This window comes from Anser anser, assembly GCF_964211835.1.
Source record: "Anser anser genome assembly, chromosome: 29".
In the NCBI taxonomy this organism is placed as follows: domain Eukaryota; kingdom Metazoa; phylum Chordata; class Aves; order Anseriformes; family Anatidae; genus Anser; species Anser anser.
In genome coordinates this window covers 1,890,203-1,908,492 of record NC_139750.1, presented here as the reverse complement: position 1 = coordinate 1,908,492, position 18,290 = coordinate 1,890,203, and the positions used below count along the sequence as shown (strand labels likewise).

The window sequence follows — 18,290 nt, the reverse complement described above, 5'->3', positions numbered from 1 at the left end:
AGTCAATTCACCTGGAGACCCAGGGGAAGAGCTCCCTCTGCAGCTGAGCTGGGCTGGGCTCCTGGGCCCAAGGGGAGCTCCTGGCAAGCGGGCAGCGCTGCAGAGAGACAGCTCTGCCCACGAGCAGCTCCTCTGCACAGCGCAGCAGGGCTGGGGGCACTGCCTGCAGGGGACAAGGGCGGCTGAGAGAAGGGAGGGAGATGTTAAAGGCAGTGTGGAGGGGGGATGCTGAGAGCTCACTGAAGGAGAAATCTTCCCAGCCCTGAACAGGGTAAGTGTCTGGCTGCAGGGCAGCACAGCTGTTGTTCCTGGTGCCATCTCCAGATTTGCTGGCAAATCCCACAGCCTTTGGGAGCTTTCAGGAGAACTCTCATTTTTTTTTGAATAAGAGGCAAATACAAGTTTCAGAACAAGGATTATCAGCCAAAGCTGTCAGAGTTACAGGAGATGAGAGTTCCTTCTCACAGGGCTGGCTGCAGGCTGTGCAGCCGGGGTGCAGGCAGGGGTGGCCAGGGCTGTGGTGCAGAGCAGGGTCGCTGCTGTGCCCCAGGGGCTGTGTGCCGGGGCAGGGCCTCTGCCGCCTGCCAGGCTCAGCACTCAGCCTGCCCAGGGAGATGCCCAGGGTGCTGTGGGGAGAAGCTGTGGGTGGAAGGAGTCCCTGGAGCAAGGCAGGACAGGGCAGGGCAGGGTCCTGCTGGTGCCCAGAGGCTGCTGCCTGGGGCAGGCTGCTCATAGATCTACAGCACCCCCAGAACAGCTCAGAGTGGACTCCTCATCTTAGAGGTCAGAGCAAGGGATACTTGAAGGGAAGCATTTTATATTTTGCGATCTCTCCTCTTGCTTTGCTGGGTGGCAGTAGGAGATGGGAATTTTTATTATTATGAAGGCCCTGTGTCACCAGTTCTAGTTACTTCCTGTTAGTTCAGAGCTGCTCCTTAGCCACTGAACGTGGGGAGTTGTCCCTGAAAAGTGCTCTCAGACAAGAGGTGTCTGCAGGGCAGAGCTGAGCACACAGCGGGTGGGATGGGGTCTGTGAGCAATGGCAGGGAGGAGATGTGAGGACAGGGAAGCAGCTGCCAGCAGGGACAGCTCCAGGCAGCAGAGACCTGGGCAGGGAGGGAGAGGGAGCTGCTGCCTGAAATGCCAAGGAAGGGGGGATACAGGTACTGCCTGCCAGGCCTGCAGTGCAGGCACCTTCTCTGCAGCAACCCCCTGCTCTCCTCTGCCACCCAGCACAGCCTCTGCCCTCAGGGGCTTTAGGGCATGAGCCACCTGCTCCTCAGCTGGACCTCCAGAAGAGGAGAGGAGCCTGTGTCCTACAAGGTGATACCCAGTGATCAGTATTGTAAGAGTCCCTGCCCTGCAGTGTCACTTCCATAGGTGGCATGCAAGCTTGGCAAGCTGAAGGCTTCCCTGCATGCCCATCAGCCTTTCTCTCTGTCAGCTGTTTGGAGAATTTTGGTATTCTTTCTTATTTCTCCACCTGTCTGCGGTTCTCCTACTCTCTTTGTCTGGGGTAGAAGTGGGTGAAAGCTTCTGTTCTGATAGAGTCTGTTGGGGCCCTGCCCTGAGGGTGTCTTCTTGGGAACAAGGTGCCCGAGCTTCATATAAAACTGTCAGGCACGCTGTCATCCAGTTGGGAGAGTTGAAGAAGGAGCTCACTCATTCCTCATTCATCTCAGGGAAGGGTAAATTCTGTGGGAGAAAACATGAATTTTGCTGAAAATAGTCTCTCTAACTTGTCTCTGTTTTTTTCCTCCATGGACAGGCAACCCTGCCCGGAAGCAGCAAATGTCCAACAGCACCTTCCCCAGTGAGTTCCTCCTCCTCCCATTCGCAGACACACGCGAGCTGCAGCTCCTGCACTTCGGGCTCTTCCTGGGCATCTACCTGGCTGCCCTCCTGGGCAACGGCCTCATCCTCACCATCGTAGCCTGCGACCACTGCCTCCACACCCCCATGTACTTCTTCCTCCTCAACCTCGCCCTCCTCGACCTGGGCACTATTACCACCACTGTTCCCAAAGCCATGGCCAATTCTCTCTGGGATACCACTACCATTTCCTATGCAGGCTGTGCTACCCAGGTCTTTTTCTTTGTTCTCTTTGACACAGAAGAATTTTACCTTCTCACCATCATGGCCTATGACCGCTACATTGCCATCTGCAAACCCCTGCACTATGGGACATTAATGGACAGCAGAACTTGTGTCAACATGATAGCAGCTGTCTGGGGCAGTTCTTTTCTCTATGCTGTGCTGCACACTGCCAATACCTTTTCACTTCCTCTCTGCCAAGGCAATGCCCTGGACCAGTTCTTCTGTGAACTTCCCCAGATTCTCAAGCTCTCCTGCTCAGATGCCTACCTCAGAGAGGTTGGGCTTCTTGTGGTTAGTGTCTGTTTATTATTTGGGTGTTTTGTTTTCCTTGTGCTGTCCTATGTGCAGATCTTCAGGGCTGTGCTGAGGGTCCCCTCGGAGCAGGGCCGGCACAAAGCCTTTTCCACATGCCTCCCTCACCTGGCCGTGGTCTCCCTGTTCATCAGCACTGGCTTGTTTGCCTACCTGAAGCCCCCCTCCATCTCTTCTCCATCTCTCAACCTTTTGCTGGCAGTTTTGTACTCGGTGGTGCCCCCAGCAGTGAACCCCCTCATCTACAGCATTCAAAACAGGGAGCTCAAGGCTGCAGTTAGGAGACAGATTTGGGGGATGTTTTTCAGTACTTATAAATATCCCTTCACTCTCCAATAATGAATCTAAGTACATCACCTTCCAAGCTTCTGTTTTGTTTGTTCTCATTATTATTATATATATTTTTTTTCCTTTTTTTGTCATTATTACTGCTCCTGTTCCTTGCATTTGTACATAAATATTTGGATTCCCCCCACTGCTGTGAATGAATGAACTTCTTCTGTCCCATATGGAGGCCGTATAAATGTGCATTTAGCACTGTGAGTCGGTGAAGAATCTCTACTAGCATCTCTATAATAAAATGGCATTACCCCAGTGCAACGCCTGAAGGTTGGGATTTCCTTCCCCCCAAAAAACAGTGTCAAGAATAGGCCCAAAGTATTGCTCTCCACAAGGGTCTGTTCCTCCTTCAGTTTAGGAGGGAATGGCTCATTGTTGCATTGTGACCTGTCAGAGACCAAGGGCTAGATTTAACACTCACCCATGGGTGTCTGCTCACAGCAGAGACAGCGAATGGTCACTGTATTACATAGCCAGGGCTGTTCCCACATGTGACCCATAGATGATGTCCTTCAGGAGGGGAATCTGGAGCTACCTGCACAGCCCAGGGTACCTCCAGGGATAGCTGAGCCTGGGGTGGGCAGTGACTGCATCCCCCATGAATGTGAGAGATCTCCCACTGTGGGCTCAGCCACAGGGAAAGAACTAAAGCCAGGTATTCACAGGGAACCTGTGACTCTGCAGTCTCAGAGAAGAGAGTGGACACCCAGGGGGCAGTGGGAAGGGAAGCTGGGGAGTGATTCATTTCCCCTTTTGTGAAGTACCTCCGCCTGGCACAGCACCACAGCATGTTTGTTCTGCACAACAGCACCACCAGCTTGGGGACAGCTTGTGGGGATCACAGAGATGGTCTTTCCCCACTGCCCAAGGGGAGCTGATCTTTGAAATTTGACCAGCTCCATCCTTTTGCTGGCATCAGTGTCTGTACTGGGGGAACAGCCACCAAGACAATGGATCAACACTGGGTCATGGGCCCAGAGATTTTCAAAACCCAGCTGCAGAAAGTACTGACTAACCTGATCTACCTGTAGAGCTATCACTGCTCAGAGAAGATGGTGGTAGTGGACACCTCCAGAGATCCCTTCTGACTCAGGAAAGAAGGGGCTGGACTGTGGAGCTAGAGTGCATGACAATCGTGTGTTTTGAGGCCTTGCTGGTGCTTGTAATCCATGGTCCTCAAGGTTACCTGGTGAGTGGGGTAATTCTCAAAATGAGTCTCTCCCCTTGGGAACCTGGAGTACAGCTGGTGCAATGATACTACAGAAAAGTTCTCAGAAACATTGCAAGACATTACAGAAAGACTGAATCACAAATTAGTTGGAGTTGGAAAGAGTCTCTCCCCATCTTTCTTGGAAGTTCCCTTTAAGTATTGGAAGGCAAGAAGAAAGTTCCCCCCAGAGCCTTCTGTTCTCTAGGCTCAGCAAACCCAACTGGCTCAGCCTGCCTTGACATGAGAGGTGTTCCACTCCACTGATTATTTCTGTGGCTCTGCTCTGGTCCCACTCTGTAAGTCCTATGTCCGAAATCTTGTATGTCTATTGTGCTGGGGCCCCAGAGCTGGATGCAGAACTCCAGGTTGGGTCTCACAAGAGCAGAGTAGAGAGGGAGAATCACCTCCCTCAGCCTGCTGGTCACTCTGCTTTTGATGCAGCCCAGGATATTGTAGGCTTTTTGGGCTCCAAGTGGACATTACAGTCTCATGTTGAGCTTCTCCTCAACCAGCACCCCCAGGTCCTTCTCCTCAGGGCTGCTCTCAATCCACTCTTTCTGGCCTGTGTTTGTGCTTAGGATTGCCCCAACCATTATGTGGGGAACAGACCGGTGTGTCTAACCCACCTCCAACCCCCTGCCACAGGTCTTTCCTTTTCCATCAACAGACGGGTGACGCGTTCTGTAAGGGCACCTCAGGCTTTGGGGGAAGACTCTTCTTCCCTTGTTGTTGCCACCTTCCAACCTCTGGTGATACTGGCCCCCCTCCCTTTTGTGAGTGCAGTGAGGGAGTTTTGGGCTGTTTGGCTGTGGGCTGTTGGTGCCCTGCAGACTGTGCAGGATCCAGCTGTCCAACTCCTCATCAGCCTCCTTGCTGCTACGCAGCCTTCTCCCTGCCTCCTGCAGCTCGGCCCCCTGCTGCAGGAGGTCCTCCAGCTGGGCACACCTTTGGCAGGCAGGTCTGCTGCCTGCCCCTGCCACAGGGGAAAGGCCTGGGCACTTCCAGCAGATGGAGGTCTGCATGGCAGCCTCACACCTCGGCAGCTCTGTCTGGGTGGAGGCATCGGCCACCGCTGGGGCAGGCAGTGCTGATGGCCCAGCTGGAGCTGCAGCCTCTGCCCAGAGATGAGTGGCCACCGTCCTGCCTTGAGGATCTGTGGGGTGCATGCCTTTATCCTGTGCAGGGTGCAGGTGTACCTGGTGCCTCCCACCCTTTGCTGTGGGATGGTCCTCCCTCACTGGGTGCCCTCCCTGCTCCTCCCGAGCCAATGGCTGCACCAATGGCAGCACCAGGCCAGGCCCATTCTGTTTCCCTACATTGCTGGCCATGCTCCTGGTCACTGGCACTCGTGGAGGTGGGGGGTGGCCACCATCAATGCTGGTCCTTCCCATGCTTTGTCAGCCACTCTGGCAAGAGCTGCCACCTCCAGGCAGGTCTCTACATGCCCCTGGGGCTGCCCAAGCTCAGGAAATCCTCTTGTAGGCCATAATCCCCTGCTGTGCTGTGGAACATATCCTCCTGGAGCTGATCACCTCAGAGAGTCAAAGAATTATTGAGTAGTGCTGGACACAGGTCCAGCACAGGCTGGGAGACAAGTGGCTGGAGAGCAGCTCAGCAGAAAGGGCTCTGGGGGTGCTGGCTGACAGCAGGCTCAACATCAGCCAGCAGGGTGCCCTGGCAGCCAAGAGGGCAAAGCACATCTTGGGATGCATTAAGCACAGCACAGCCAGATGGTCAAAGAGGTGAGTCTTCTGCTATATTCAGCATTGGTGAGGCCTCCCCTTGAATCATGTACACTGTTCTGGGCTCCACAACAGAAGAAAGATGTGGAGTTGAAAGCATCCAGAGGAGGACAACAAAGCTGGTCAAAAGGCTGGAAGGCATGGCCTGTGAGGAGAGCCTGAGGACACCTGGGTTGTCTAGTCTGGAGAAAAAAAGGCAGACAGAAGGCCTCATTGCTCTTGACAACTTCCTGAGAAGGAGAAGTGGAAAGGGAGGTGCCAGTCTCTTTTCCATGAAAACTGATGACAGGATGCATGGGAATGGTACAAAGCTGCAGCAGGGGAGGATCACACTGGACATTAGGAAACATTTCTCTTCTGTGAGGTTGATCAAACACATGAACAGGCTTTCCTAGAGACCTGGTTGATGTCCCAGGCCTGTCAGTGTTGAACAGGCATTTGGACAATACTCTCATACATAGTTTCTAACTTTTGATTAGCCCTGAAAAGGTCAGGTAGTTGAACTGAATGACTTTTGAAGATCCCTTACAAATGAACTATTCTACACCTTTTGATTGAATTTGTCATGATCCATTTAGATTCTATAATATAAAGCTATACAAGCCCTTACCTGTGCCACTGTAGGGAACTTGTCCACCTCAGAGGCACAACTTGGGATTTATCCTTGTTGGATATCACAGAGTTTCAATTGGCCTATCCCTCCAACCTGCTTCTTATTGGAAAAGAGATTGCTGTGGGGGATTGTATTGAAAACCTTGCTGGAATCCTGGTAAATGAGATTCACTGCTCTAGTTTCACCCACAGATGTGGTCATTTCATCCTAGGAAATAATGAGGGTGGTCAGCTATGATCTACCCTCACTTTTAGTCACCTTCTTCTTCAGACTGCCAGCAATGAGATCCAAGAGGACACGCTCTGGAACAGGCTCCTCTACCAAAGTAATGCTAAGCAAGCTTTAGCTGCCCAGCTGATCTCGTGGACCTTCTGGAAAGCTGCATGTAATTTTTGCTTTTATCCAGTCCTCAGGGAGTCCACGCCACCTTCATGACCTTTCACAGGTGGTGAAGAGTGTTCCTGTCTTGGCACCCTTGTCAAAAAGCACAGGCAACAGCTCCTTCTGGTCTGTGGCTGAGGGCATTGGTGCACCTTTGTGTTGTAGCACCACAGTTGTGGCACCAGGGCAAGCTGTGACTTTTCCTTTGGGAAGCCAGGTAACAAATGTCCAAGACCCTGCATGTGCAAAGGCTTTGTTTGAAGCCAAAGACTTGGTAGAATGGACAGCAGGTGGAAATATACGGAAGAAACGAGATGACAACAGAGAGAGCAAACCCTGCTGTCCCCAAGGACAGAGAGAATCAGAGCTGGGATGCCCTGGGCAGGCCTGGCAGGAAAAAAGGTTTGCTGTCAGGTGTGTCTCTGCAGCCCCTGAAGGCCTCTGGCAAAGGTGAAACTGATCTCCAGGAACACCCAGGTGCTGCTGACAGGCACTCTGTGAAAATTGTTGGCTTGTTCCTTGACATCAAGGGGTTGAGTAAAAGTTGGGGGGAGGGAACAAACAGCAGCTGAGAATGTAGGCACATAAGTGGGGACTCCAGAGTGATGTGCTTCCTCTTCATGGGCTGCCTGCACCTACTGGGTAGAGAAGGAACAGACCTTGCCACACCACAGGGACAGCACTCATTCATTTGCACAAAGTCTTTGACTCTGCCTGCAATTCCTGTGTTGGGTTTCTGCCACACATTCACTCTGGATGGGGATGGTTTTCCTGCCCAGGACCAGTGTGGCCCTACCAGCCACAGGTAGTCATGCGTGAGAGTCTTGGCATCTGATGTAGCACTCCAGGCCTGTATTTAGTGTCCTGCCTAAAAACAGGGCATGGAAAGGTGATCCTTGGACCTCATCCATTTTCTGAAATGAGGAAGGACAGAGCTGGAAATGAGATTCCTTCAGCAGTTGAGGGAAGGAACATCAGTGATTAATTCAGTGTGTTTCAAAGTTGATTCCCCCGGAGGACCAGGGCCATCTCAAGGGACACAGGAGAGGGGAGAGACAGAGAGGTGTTGAGCTCCCTGTGCTGCTGAGCTGGGCCGGGCTCCTGGGCCCAAGGGGAGCTCCTGGGCAAGCAGGCAGAACTGCAGAGAGACAGCTCTGCCCAGGAGCAGCTCCTCTGCACAGCACAGCAGGGCTGGGGGCACTGCCTGCAGGGGACAAGGGCGGCTGAGAGAAGGGAGGGAGATGTTAAAGGCAGTGTGGAGAGGAGCTGCTGAGAGCTCACTGCGGGACAAATTTTCACAGCCCTGAACAGGGTAAGTGTCTGGCTGCAGGGAAGGCAGCTCTAGTTCCTGGAGCCATCTCCAGATTTGCTGGCAAATCCCACAGCCTTTGGGAGCTTTCAGGAGAACTCTCAGTTTTTTTTGAATTAGAGGCGAATACAAGTTCCAGAGCAGGGATTATCAGCCAAAGCTATTAGAGTTACAGGAGATGAGGGTTCCTTCTCACGGGGCCAGCTGCATGTTGTGCAGCCGGGGTGCAGGCAGGGGTGGCCAGGGCTGTGGTGCAGAGCAGGGTCCCTGCTGTGCCCTAGGGGCTGTGTGCCGGGGCAGGGCCTCTGCTGCCTGCCAGGCTCAGCACTCAGCCTGCCCAGGGAGCTGCCCAGGGTGCTGTGGGGAGAGGCTGTGGGTGGAAGGAGCCCCCCAGTCAGGGCAGGGCAGGGCAGGGTCCTGCTGGTGCCCAGAGGCTTCCTGGGTCAGGGTGGCTACAGCTCCACAGCACCCCCAGACTATGTCAGAGGGGACTCTTCAGACGGAAGGTTAAGGCTGAGGCTGCTTGGTATGGTCTGTGCTGTCCAGAAACTGCACTTTCACCTCTCTTTGGTTTATCAGGATGGGAATGGAAACAGAGATGTACAGAGTAGAGAAGATTTTGAGTTTCTGTCACCTCTCATTTTATGAAGAAACTCAGAAAGTGCCTTCAGTACCCGCCAGCCTTCAGAAGGCAGCAGCATCACCTTCCCAGTTTCATCAGGGCTTGTGTGACCTGCCCTTCAGCACCTGCACACACTGAGAGGGTGCAGGGCAGAGCTGAGCACACAGCAGATGGGATGGGGTCTGGAAGCACTGGCAGGGCACAGACGTGGTGACAGAGAAGCATTTCCTTGCAGGAACAGCTGCAGGCAGCAGAGATGGGCAGGGAGAAAGGGACCTGCAAAGGGAAACCCTGCTGCAGAGGTGCAACTCCCTGAGCTACCCCACTCAGCTCTCCTCTCCCACCCTGCAGAGCCTTTGCCCTCCTAGCTTGCAGGAACCCAGGCAGGAGCTGCCTCCTTGGTAGCCAAAGCCCCAGAAGAAGGAAGGTCTGTCTCTCCAGTTATGTGCCCTGTCCCACTGCCTGGCAAAGGTCTGAGAGCCACTGCTCTCCATGGTGCTGCCTGGCAAGCAGCAGGCACGGCTGGGCAGGGTGACCCCTTTCTGCTTGCTCATCTGTCCCTCCCCTCTCTCAGTCATACTGCTAGTCCTTTTCCCTCCACCCCTCTCTGTTCCTCTCTCCCTTACACTGTGGCTCTCGGGTGTCAGCTCTCTGGGGCAGCAAGATGGGGTTCAGCTGAGGAGCAGATTTTGGCACTCAGCATCCTGTGAAGGAGCCCCCAGGCAGGGAATTTTGTTCCTTAGAGTGCATTCACCCAGAACAGGGCAGAGTGCTAGCTGAGGAGCTGGAAGTATGCCATCCTGATCAGGGGAGAATGGAAGTGAGTGTGCAATGGGTCACTGAGAAATGGAGTGGATTCTGCTCAGAGACCCCGTCCTGACTGTCTGTGTGTTTTCCTCTATGGACAGGCAACCATGCCCTGAGGCTGCAAATGTCCAACAGCACCTTCCCCAACGAGTTCCTCCTCCTGCCATTCGCAGACACACGTGAGCTGCAGCTCCTGCACTTCGGGCTCTTCCTGGGCATCTACCTGGCTGCCCTCCTGGGCAACGGCCTCATCCTCACAGCTGTAGCCTGCGACCACCGCCTCCACACCCCCATGTACTTCTTCCTCCTCAACCTCGCCCTCCTCGACCTGGGCTCCATCTCCACCACTGTCCCCAAAGCCATGGCCAACTCCCTCTGGGACACCAGGGCCATTTCCTACTCAGGATGTGCTACCCAGGTCTTTTTTCTCTTACTCATGCTTAGAGCAGAATATTCCCTTCTCACAGTCATGGCTTATGACCGCTACTTGCCATCTGCAAACCCCTGCACTATGGGACACTCATGGACAGCAGAGCTTGTGTCATCATGGTAGCAGCTGCCTGGGGCAGTGGTTTTCTCAACACTGTCCTGCACACTGTGAATACATTTTCACTCTCCCTCTGCCAAGGCACTGTCCTGGACAAGTTCTTTTGTGATATTCCCCAGATCCTCAAGCTCTCCTGCTCAGATTCCCACCTGGGGGAATTTGGGCTTCTTGTGGTTAGTGTGTCTAGCTTTTGGGTGTTTTATTTTCATTCTTTTCTCGTACGTGCATATCATCAGGATTGTTCTGAGGATGCCCTCAGAGCAGGGACAGCACAAAGCCTTTTCCATATGCCTCCCTCACCTGGCTGTGGTCTCCATTTTTTCCTGCACTGGCATGTTTGCGTACCTGAAGCCCCCTTCCATCTCCTCCCCATCTCTGGACCTGGTGGTGACAGTTCTGTACTCGGTGGTGCCTCCAGCAGTGAACCCTCTCATCTACAGCATGAGGAACAAGGAGCTGAAGGACGCACTGAAGAAGCTGACCCAATCAGCAGTCCTTCAGCAGCAATAATATGACCATGTCCTTCACAAACTATTTCCGGCTGATCTCTGGAAACTCCTGGTCTCTGGGCTTTTTGTCTGTGATGATCTTGTTTGTCCAGGAATTTCTGCATTCACTCCACTTCTGCAGAGGTCTGAACACACTCTGTCGCACCCAGATGCCCATGTACATATATCTGGTGTTATGGCACAGCTCTGTCACATCTCTGTAATAAAAGGGCATTTCCTCGGTGCTGGTGCCTGGTCTTTTCTTCCACAGCTGAGGTCAGAAACAGGCTAAAGAAAGTGTTTTATCTGGAGGATAACTTGTTTTATCTGGAGGAAATTATGTTATCTTCAGGTGGAGGACACTGCTCTATGGAATCACTCTCAATGGCTCCATGTCCAGGCGTAGGCCGGCGACAAGTGGTGCCCCTCAGGGGTCTCCTCTTGGGACCAGTACTGTTTAGTATTTTTATCATTGACATAGAGAGTGGGATCAAGTGCACCTCAGCAAGGTTGTAGATGACACCAAGCTGAGTGGTGCAGTTGATACAACAGAAGGAAGGGATGCCATCCAAAAGGACCTGGACAAGCTTGAGAAGTGGGCCCAATATCAACATAATGAGGTTCAACAAGTCCAAGTGCAAGGTACTGCACCTGGTCCAGGGCAATCCCAGACAAGTGGCCAGACTGGGAGAAGAACTCATTGAGAGCAGCCTTGCTGAGAAGGACTTGGGGGTTCTGGTGGGCAAAATGTTTGACATGAGCCAGCAGTGTGCACTTGCAGCCCAGAAGAAAAAACGCACCCTGGGCTGCATCAACAGAGGAGTGGCCAGCAGGTCAAGGGAGGTGATTGTGCCCCTCTGGTTGCCCTTGTGAGGCCTCATTTCGATTGCAGGGTCCCCAGCACAAGAAGGATGTTGATCTGTTAGAGCGTGTCCAGACGAGGGCCACAAAGTTGATCAGAGGGCTGGAACACATCTCCTGTGAAGAAAGGCTGAGAGAGCTGGGATTGTTCAGCCTGGAGAATAGAAGGCTCTGGGGTGACCTCATTGAAGCTTTTCAATACTTAAAGGGGGCTTATAAAAAAAGATGGAGAGCAACTTTTGCTTGGGCCATTATTGACAGGACAAGAGGAAATGGTTTTAAACTAGGTCTCTCAGTCTGCAGAGCATCACCACCAGCTCTGGGTCCTGCAGGAAGCACAGGGAGGGGACAGGAATGGCAGGTGCGGGCTGCATGGACACAGTCCCCTAGGGAAAGTCTCTCTGAAGTCAAGTACATCCCTAGGGAAGAGAAAAGGAGCAGTTCTGTGCTTACAGGGAGGAATAAATGAGTAAGGAAACACTTTTTGTGCATGTACCAGCTCGGGGCAGGCTGGTCTGTCACTGGGACAGGAGCAACAGCCCGGGGAGCTCCAGGTCCAGGAGTCCTGTGCTGGGGACAGGGACAGTCACAGAAGGGATTCAGGCGGTCAGGGTTAAGGATCTCTTGGAGCCAAGCACTTGAGCTTGGAGCGGCTGTGCCCTTTGGAGGGGCTGGGGCTGTGCTGAGCACCCAGAGCTCTGCAACACCCCACGGTGGGCACTGCAGTGGGGCCAGCCCTGAGTGTGCTGCTGGGCTGGTTGGAGACAGGGGAGGGTGGAAAAGCTGGGGAGGAGGTGGGCTGGAAGGTGCCTGGCAGAGGAAAACTCGGATGTTGTCTGAGTTGTGTGGCCATGCTGGGTGAGGACTCACAGCAGGGGATTTGTGGTGCAGAGCCAGAGCTCATGGACAGGAGACAAGAAGTGCATGCAGAGGAGGCAGGTTGCCAGTCTGAGCACTTGGTGGCATGAAGAGCCCAGGAAGGTGACCCAGGACTTTCATCACCCCCAGCCTCTGGCATTGGCTATTCCCAGCACTGCCTGCTCACTCTGAGCGAACACACACACACATATATGTGTATATATATATAAGATATAATATATATACCTTAAAAATAGTAAATATATATAGTATATATATAGTCATGCTATATAGAGTATAGTATATATATAAATGTATATAGTATAGTATACTCTGAGTATATGGGTACAATTATATTCTCTCTGCATTAAGTAAGAGTCGAACCTTTGAGTGAATTCCAGATGCCTGGGGAGACCCATTCTGCTAGGGGAAACAACAGGATCCCCTAACAATCTAAACCAGTGAAGAGAGGTCAACACCTCAGTGTGACTTGCTCTGTGCAGAGAGTGAGGGGTGTCACAGGTAATCCTGGGCAGGAAAAATATGGGGGGTCCAAGGCTATGTGCAAGACGTCAGTCCGTCTTTTTCTTTCAAGCTCTGGGCCTGAAAGATGTCAATTGATGTCAATTAATATCAATTAAAAATGAAACAAGAAACTGAAAGATTAAAATCTAAGAAAATATGTCCACACACTTTTCAGCTTCTACAGTTCTTTGGGGGTTTGTTTTCTTTTGGTTTTATATAGTAGTCATTAAGGAGATTCTGTGTCTATTGACGTTTTGTTTGTTCATTTGTTTCTTTCTTGTTAAAGGTCAGTGTTTCCCAGAACTGGGGTTCTGTGTGGGAGACAATTGTCTTCAGCTACAGGATCACAGACACCCAGGGAACTCCAGGCTTGTCAGCCCAACTACAGTGCCAGGAAAGGTGAGGGAAGAGGTCATCTTGAAGGCAATCACGCAGCATATGTGGGACAATGGGGGGACCAGGCCCGGTCAGCATGGGTTCATGAAAGGCATGAACCTGCCTGACCAACCTCATTTCCTTCTATGACCGGGTGACCTGCTTGGTGGATGAGGGAAAGGCTGTTGAAGTAGTTTACCTAGACTTCAGCAAGGCCTTTGACACAGTCTCCCACAGAATTCTCCTGGAGAAGCTGGCAGCCCATGGCTTGGACAGGTACACTCTTTGCTGGGTTAAAAACTGGCCGGACGGCCAGGCCCAGAGTGAGGTGGTGAAAGGAGTGAAATCCAGCTGGTCACCGGTCACCAGTGGTGTTCCCCAGGGGTCAGTGTTGGGGCCCATCCTCTTTAATATCTTTATTGATGACTTGGATGAGGGAATTGAGTGCACCCTCAGTAGGTTTGTAGACGATACCAAGTTGGGGAGAAGTGTCGATCTGTCAGAGGGTATGAAGGCCCCACAGAGGGACCTGGATGAGATGGATCAATGGTTAGAGGCCAATGGGATGAGGTTCAACTTGGCTAAGTGCTGGGTCCTGCACTTTGGCCACAACAACCTCATGCAATGCTACAGGCTTGTGGCACAGTGTTTGGAAAGCTGTGCAGAGGAAAAAGATCTAGTGGTGCTGATTGATGCTCACCTGAACATGACCCAGCGGTGTGCCCAGGTGGCCAGGAAAGCCAATGGCATCCTGCCTTGTGTAAGGAATAGTGCGGCCAGCAGGACCAGGGAGGTGATCATCCCCCTGTACTCTACTCTGGTGAGGCCGCACCTCGAGTATTGTGTTCAGCTTTGGATCCCTCACTACAAGGAGGACATTGAGGCCATGGAGCATGTCCAGAGAAGGGCTGTGATGCCATTGAAGGGTCTGGAACACAAGTCCTATGAGGAGTGGCTGAGGGAACTGGGGTTGTTTAGTCTGGAGAAGAGGAGGCTCAGGGGAGACCTGATTGCTCTCTCCAACTACCAAAAGGAAGTTGTGGGGAGCTGGGGGTCAGTCTCTTCTTGCAGATAACTAGTGATAGGACTACAGGGAATGGCCTCAAGTTGCTCCAGGGGAGGTTTAGTTTGGAAATTAGGAGACATTTCTCAGAAAGAGTAGTCAGGCATTGGAATGGGTTCCCCAGGGAGGTGGTGGCATCACCGTCCCTGGGGGTGTTTAAGGAGAGGTTGGACCTGGCGCTTAGGTACATGATTTAGTGGGTGACATTGGTGGGACCAGGCACGGTTGGACCAGATGACCTCGGAGGTCTATCCAACCTTAATGATTCTATCATTCTATTCTGCCCAGTTGCTGTAGGAGCGTCAGGAAGTTAGAAACTTGCCCCATCTCCCAGAACTCTAATGAACTCTTTAGTCAACTCCTTTACAGTATTTATCTTATTATAGTCTGTTTTTCTAAGACTTTTCTTGTGCAGATAGCCCTAATGGAAAGTAGATCCCCTTAGATGCAGTGTGGTCATGACCGGCATTTCTTCTTCACTATTTGCCTGCGTCTTGGTTGTGGAGAAACTTTCCCGAGAGGTCCACCAACTCAAAGAGCATATACCTTCCTCCCCCCACATGTATGAATCAGTACCTCAGCTATTAGGAGTAAGCATCCCTCTGCTCAAGAAAGGGGATATGGTGGGTCCACACAACATACCACTCTGTGGTTTTACCCACGTGACCATGGAGGGGACATGAGAAAATGGGATGGGAAATCTACCTCAACCCTAGAGGCATGGGTATGTATGTTACAAGGAAAAACAATTGCAAAGGGGGTTGGGGGGGTGGGGGTGGGGGTGGGGGCAGGTGTTTCTTCCAGGAAAATTGCTGCTCCAATTTCCATGAATACTATGACCAGGACCAGAGGTGCTCTGCCTTCAGTCAGGTGGAGGGACAACTGAGTTTATTGGACTGTGTGGGTTCGATGGCCTGACACTTCAGACCCACAGAAGTATAAGGCTCTAGTGGACACCACTGCACAGTGTACTGCAATGCCATCCAGCTATAAAGGGGCAGAACCCATTTTTATTTCTGGAGTGACAGGGGAATCCTGACAATTAACTGTATTGGAGGCTGAAGTGGAGCTTCATTAAGATGATATTAAACAGCTGTTTGCCTTGCCTGGTCTCTTGGAGGACCCTTCTGTTGTGGGGCTGCTGAGGGTCGAAGAGCAGCACATGCTGATCACTACCTAAGTGGTGCATAGGGAGCAATACTGCACTAACTGAGACTCCCTGATTCACATTCATGAGCTGGTTTATTGACTGCAGAGCCGAGAAGTGAATAGCAAGACTCGCTCACCCTTTAATAGTCCCATATGGCCAGTGTGAATGGCTGACAGAGAGTAGAGACTAACAGTGGACTATCGTGGCCTGAATGCAATCATGCCACTACTGAGTGCTGCAGTGCTGGACGTGGTAGAACTCCAATATGAACTAGAATCAAAGCCAGCCAAGAGGTATGCCACGACTGATATCACTAACGTGTTTTTCTCAATCCCTTTAGCAGCAGAGTGCAGTCCACAATGACACAGGACACAGGTGAATGCAGGAAGGCACACTCAGCATTCACACAAACAAAACAGCAGCAGCAGCATTATCCTGATCCCCTCTCTGGCTGAGCAAGACAGAGGCCCATTATTGGGAAATATAAAGTGCTTGTGAGCACAAATGCATGTGCATGTGTGTGGGTGCAAGGTAGATCCCTCCAGCAGTTGTGATCAGACACTCAGCCTGCCCAGGACAAGTTCCTGGCTCCCAGCCTCCCCAGTTGAAGGCACGTGGACATATGAGCCCCCGTGGGCACAGTCCCACTCCAGCTGCTGGCACACACCACCCCAACCTCACACATATTCACAGACACAGGCACACACATACTAAGTCCACACACTCCCATCTCTCCTGTTCCAGACTACAACACATGGGCCGTCTGACGCCCTGGTTCTAGTCCAGCTGCTGCACTTAGCCCTCTGTACAACCATCAGGTGACCTACAGCCCTAGGCAGCAATCCCCTTAGTCCAAATGGTGATGCGGAGAGCTGCTGCCAGTGACACATCTTGATGGGTTTCCGCCTGGACACTGGGCTGACAGCCCTCCTAGGGCAGCCCTGGAAGGAGCTGGGACAAGATCTTGGTTCCACAGGAGCCTGTGACTTGGATTCCCACTTGCCATTGTTCTTCGTGCTCTTCTGGGCTTGTGGAAATGGGCCCTTGAAGAGCTGGGGTCTCTCCTGTGCTGGGCCTGGAAGAAGCCAGGGCAGGGCATGAACTGAATTACTCGTCCTGCCATCACTTCCTTGGGCCTTCATTTTGTGTGCAGATTATCATGCAGCCTAACACAATCCAGAAGGAACATAAACCTCCAGAGGCATCTGCATGTGGAGGTCACATATATGTGATGGTGGTATTACGTAAGATATGGCAGGAGAGAACTCAAATTGCTCTTCAGAAATGCATCATGATTAGGGGAAAAGCTGTGCTGTTGCATGGGCCATGGCTTCCTTCAGGGCCAGCATCACAGCCTTGTTTCTAAGACTGTAGATGAATGGGTTTAAGAACGGGTACAGGACAGTGTTCAGCAAAGCTACAATGCTGTTGGTCTCCAAAGAAACATGTCCTGAGGGACATGCGTAGAGAGCAATGCAGCTTCCATAGACAATGGCCAAGGTGGTGAGATGGGAAGAACATGTAGCAAAAGCTTTTTTCCTCCCAGAGGCTGCTGGCATTTGCAGAATACAGAGAAAGATGCTTGTGTAAGATGCCAGAGTTAAACACAAGGAAGACAGCACGATAAACAACATGAAAACTGATTCTGTTTTCCAAAGCAGGGTGATGTCAGAGCAGGAAAGTTGGAATAAGGGGGTGTTGTCACAGAAAAAATGCTCAATCTTGTTCAAACCACAGAAAGTGAGCTTTGAGAGCAGCACCAGGTGGTAACTCAAGAATGTGAAGCCCATGACCCAAACAGCAGCAACCAGGTGGATGCAGAGCCGATGCCTCATGATGGCAGCATAGCGCAAAGGCTGGCAGATGGCAACGTAACGGTCAAAGGACATGACAACAAGGAGAGTGAACTCTGCAGCACCCAGGGCAAAATAGAAAGAGGACTGGGCAAAGCAGCCACCTACTGAGATTGTTCTCCTGCCAGAGCTCAGAATCACCAACAGTTTGGTGCTTGTGGAGGACGTAAACCAGATTTCCAGGAATGCCAGATTGCCAATGAAAAAGTACATGGGGGTTTGTAGGCGGTTATCCACACACACCAGGAAAATGATGGCTGCATTCCCCATCACCGTTGTCAGGTACATAAGTAGAAGGACCAGGCAGAGAAATAGCTGTAGCCTTTGATCAAGCCCTGAGAAGCCTGAGAGGATGAATTCAGAAATGACAGTTCCATTGCCTGTTCCCATGCCCAATTTCCATTTATCCTGCTGAGGCAGGAACATGGCAAAACCAAGTACAGTAATTTCATGGTCTGGACAGAAGGCTATCTTCTTCCTTCTCTCTTTCCTTGCTTGCAGGCTTCCCATACAACAGAGAGAGACTGACTTTTCTGTTTCACATATCAGCTAGAGTACTCTGGGAATTTCTTGTCTTCTTTCCAACTTTGTCCATCAGCCACAAATGATTCTTTCTCAAGAACACAGGGCTAACAAGGGGTTGTTAGTGATTGCACCCCGTTCCTGGGAAAGTCCACATTCACTCAGAACAATTGCGAACATCCATCATAATGTTTCAAAAGGAAATATCATGTACTGCACAAATACTTTCTATTACATAGGTGTTAAACCATCAATTCAAATATGTACATTGAAAGTTATTCTCTCTCCTCTTCAGTACTTGCCTTTTTGGACTAGCAACATCTGGGGATCCCTTGCTTGATTTCAAATTAAGCAAATTTCAAGTACCTCTTTTGCAATGCCCTGCTTTCTTTTACATCATCTTCCTTTGTTTCTTCAGGAAAGAGGGAATACCAGTAGCAAGTGTAGTTTGCCTTTTTCAGTACTCTAAATCAAGGACAAAATTCATTATTGTCGCACCAGATCAATGGAAATGGATCTGTCACACAATCTCATCTGACCTCATTCTGCGTGGAAATGCAGTTGTTTCCAAACAGTTGCTCTTCTCTCTTACTGTCAGATGGTGTCACCTAAATGC

The 18,290-nt window shown here is 51.5% G+C and overlaps 2 protein-coding genes across 3 annotated transcripts; one reads left to right on the top strand and one right to left on the bottom strand.

The window, feature by feature from the left end:
* LOC310887846 (olfactory receptor 14C36-like) lies at window positions 1-3,266 on the top strand. 2 transcript variants are annotated; one of them, XM_083814023.1, is made up of 2 exons: window positions 1-271; window positions 1,769-3,266. In XM_083814023.1, exon 2 carries the CDS (start codon window positions 1,792-1,794, stop codon window positions 2,746-2,748), a length of 957 nt encoding a protein of 318 aa, XP_083670149.1. In that variant the 5' UTR covers window positions 1-271; window positions 1,769-1,791; the 3' UTR covers window positions 2,749-3,266. The 2 variants fall into 2 exon arrangements, with proteins under 2 accessions (XP_083670149.1, XP_083670150.1); XM_083814024.1 differs by lacking the exon at window positions 1-271 and adding an exon at window positions 1,239-1,323.
* Window positions 3,267-16,559: 13,293 nt separating this feature from the next.
* On the bottom strand, window positions 16,560-17,952 carry LOC310887819 (olfactory receptor 6E1-like). Its single transcript, XM_083813997.1, has one exon. The coding sequence runs from the start codon at window positions 17,660-17,662 to the stop codon at window positions 16,595-16,597; it is 1,068 nt and encodes a 355-aa protein (XP_083670123.1). The 5' UTR covers window positions 17,663-17,952; the 3' UTR covers window positions 16,560-16,594.
* Between the last annotated feature and the right edge of the window lie 338 nt (window positions 17,953-18,290).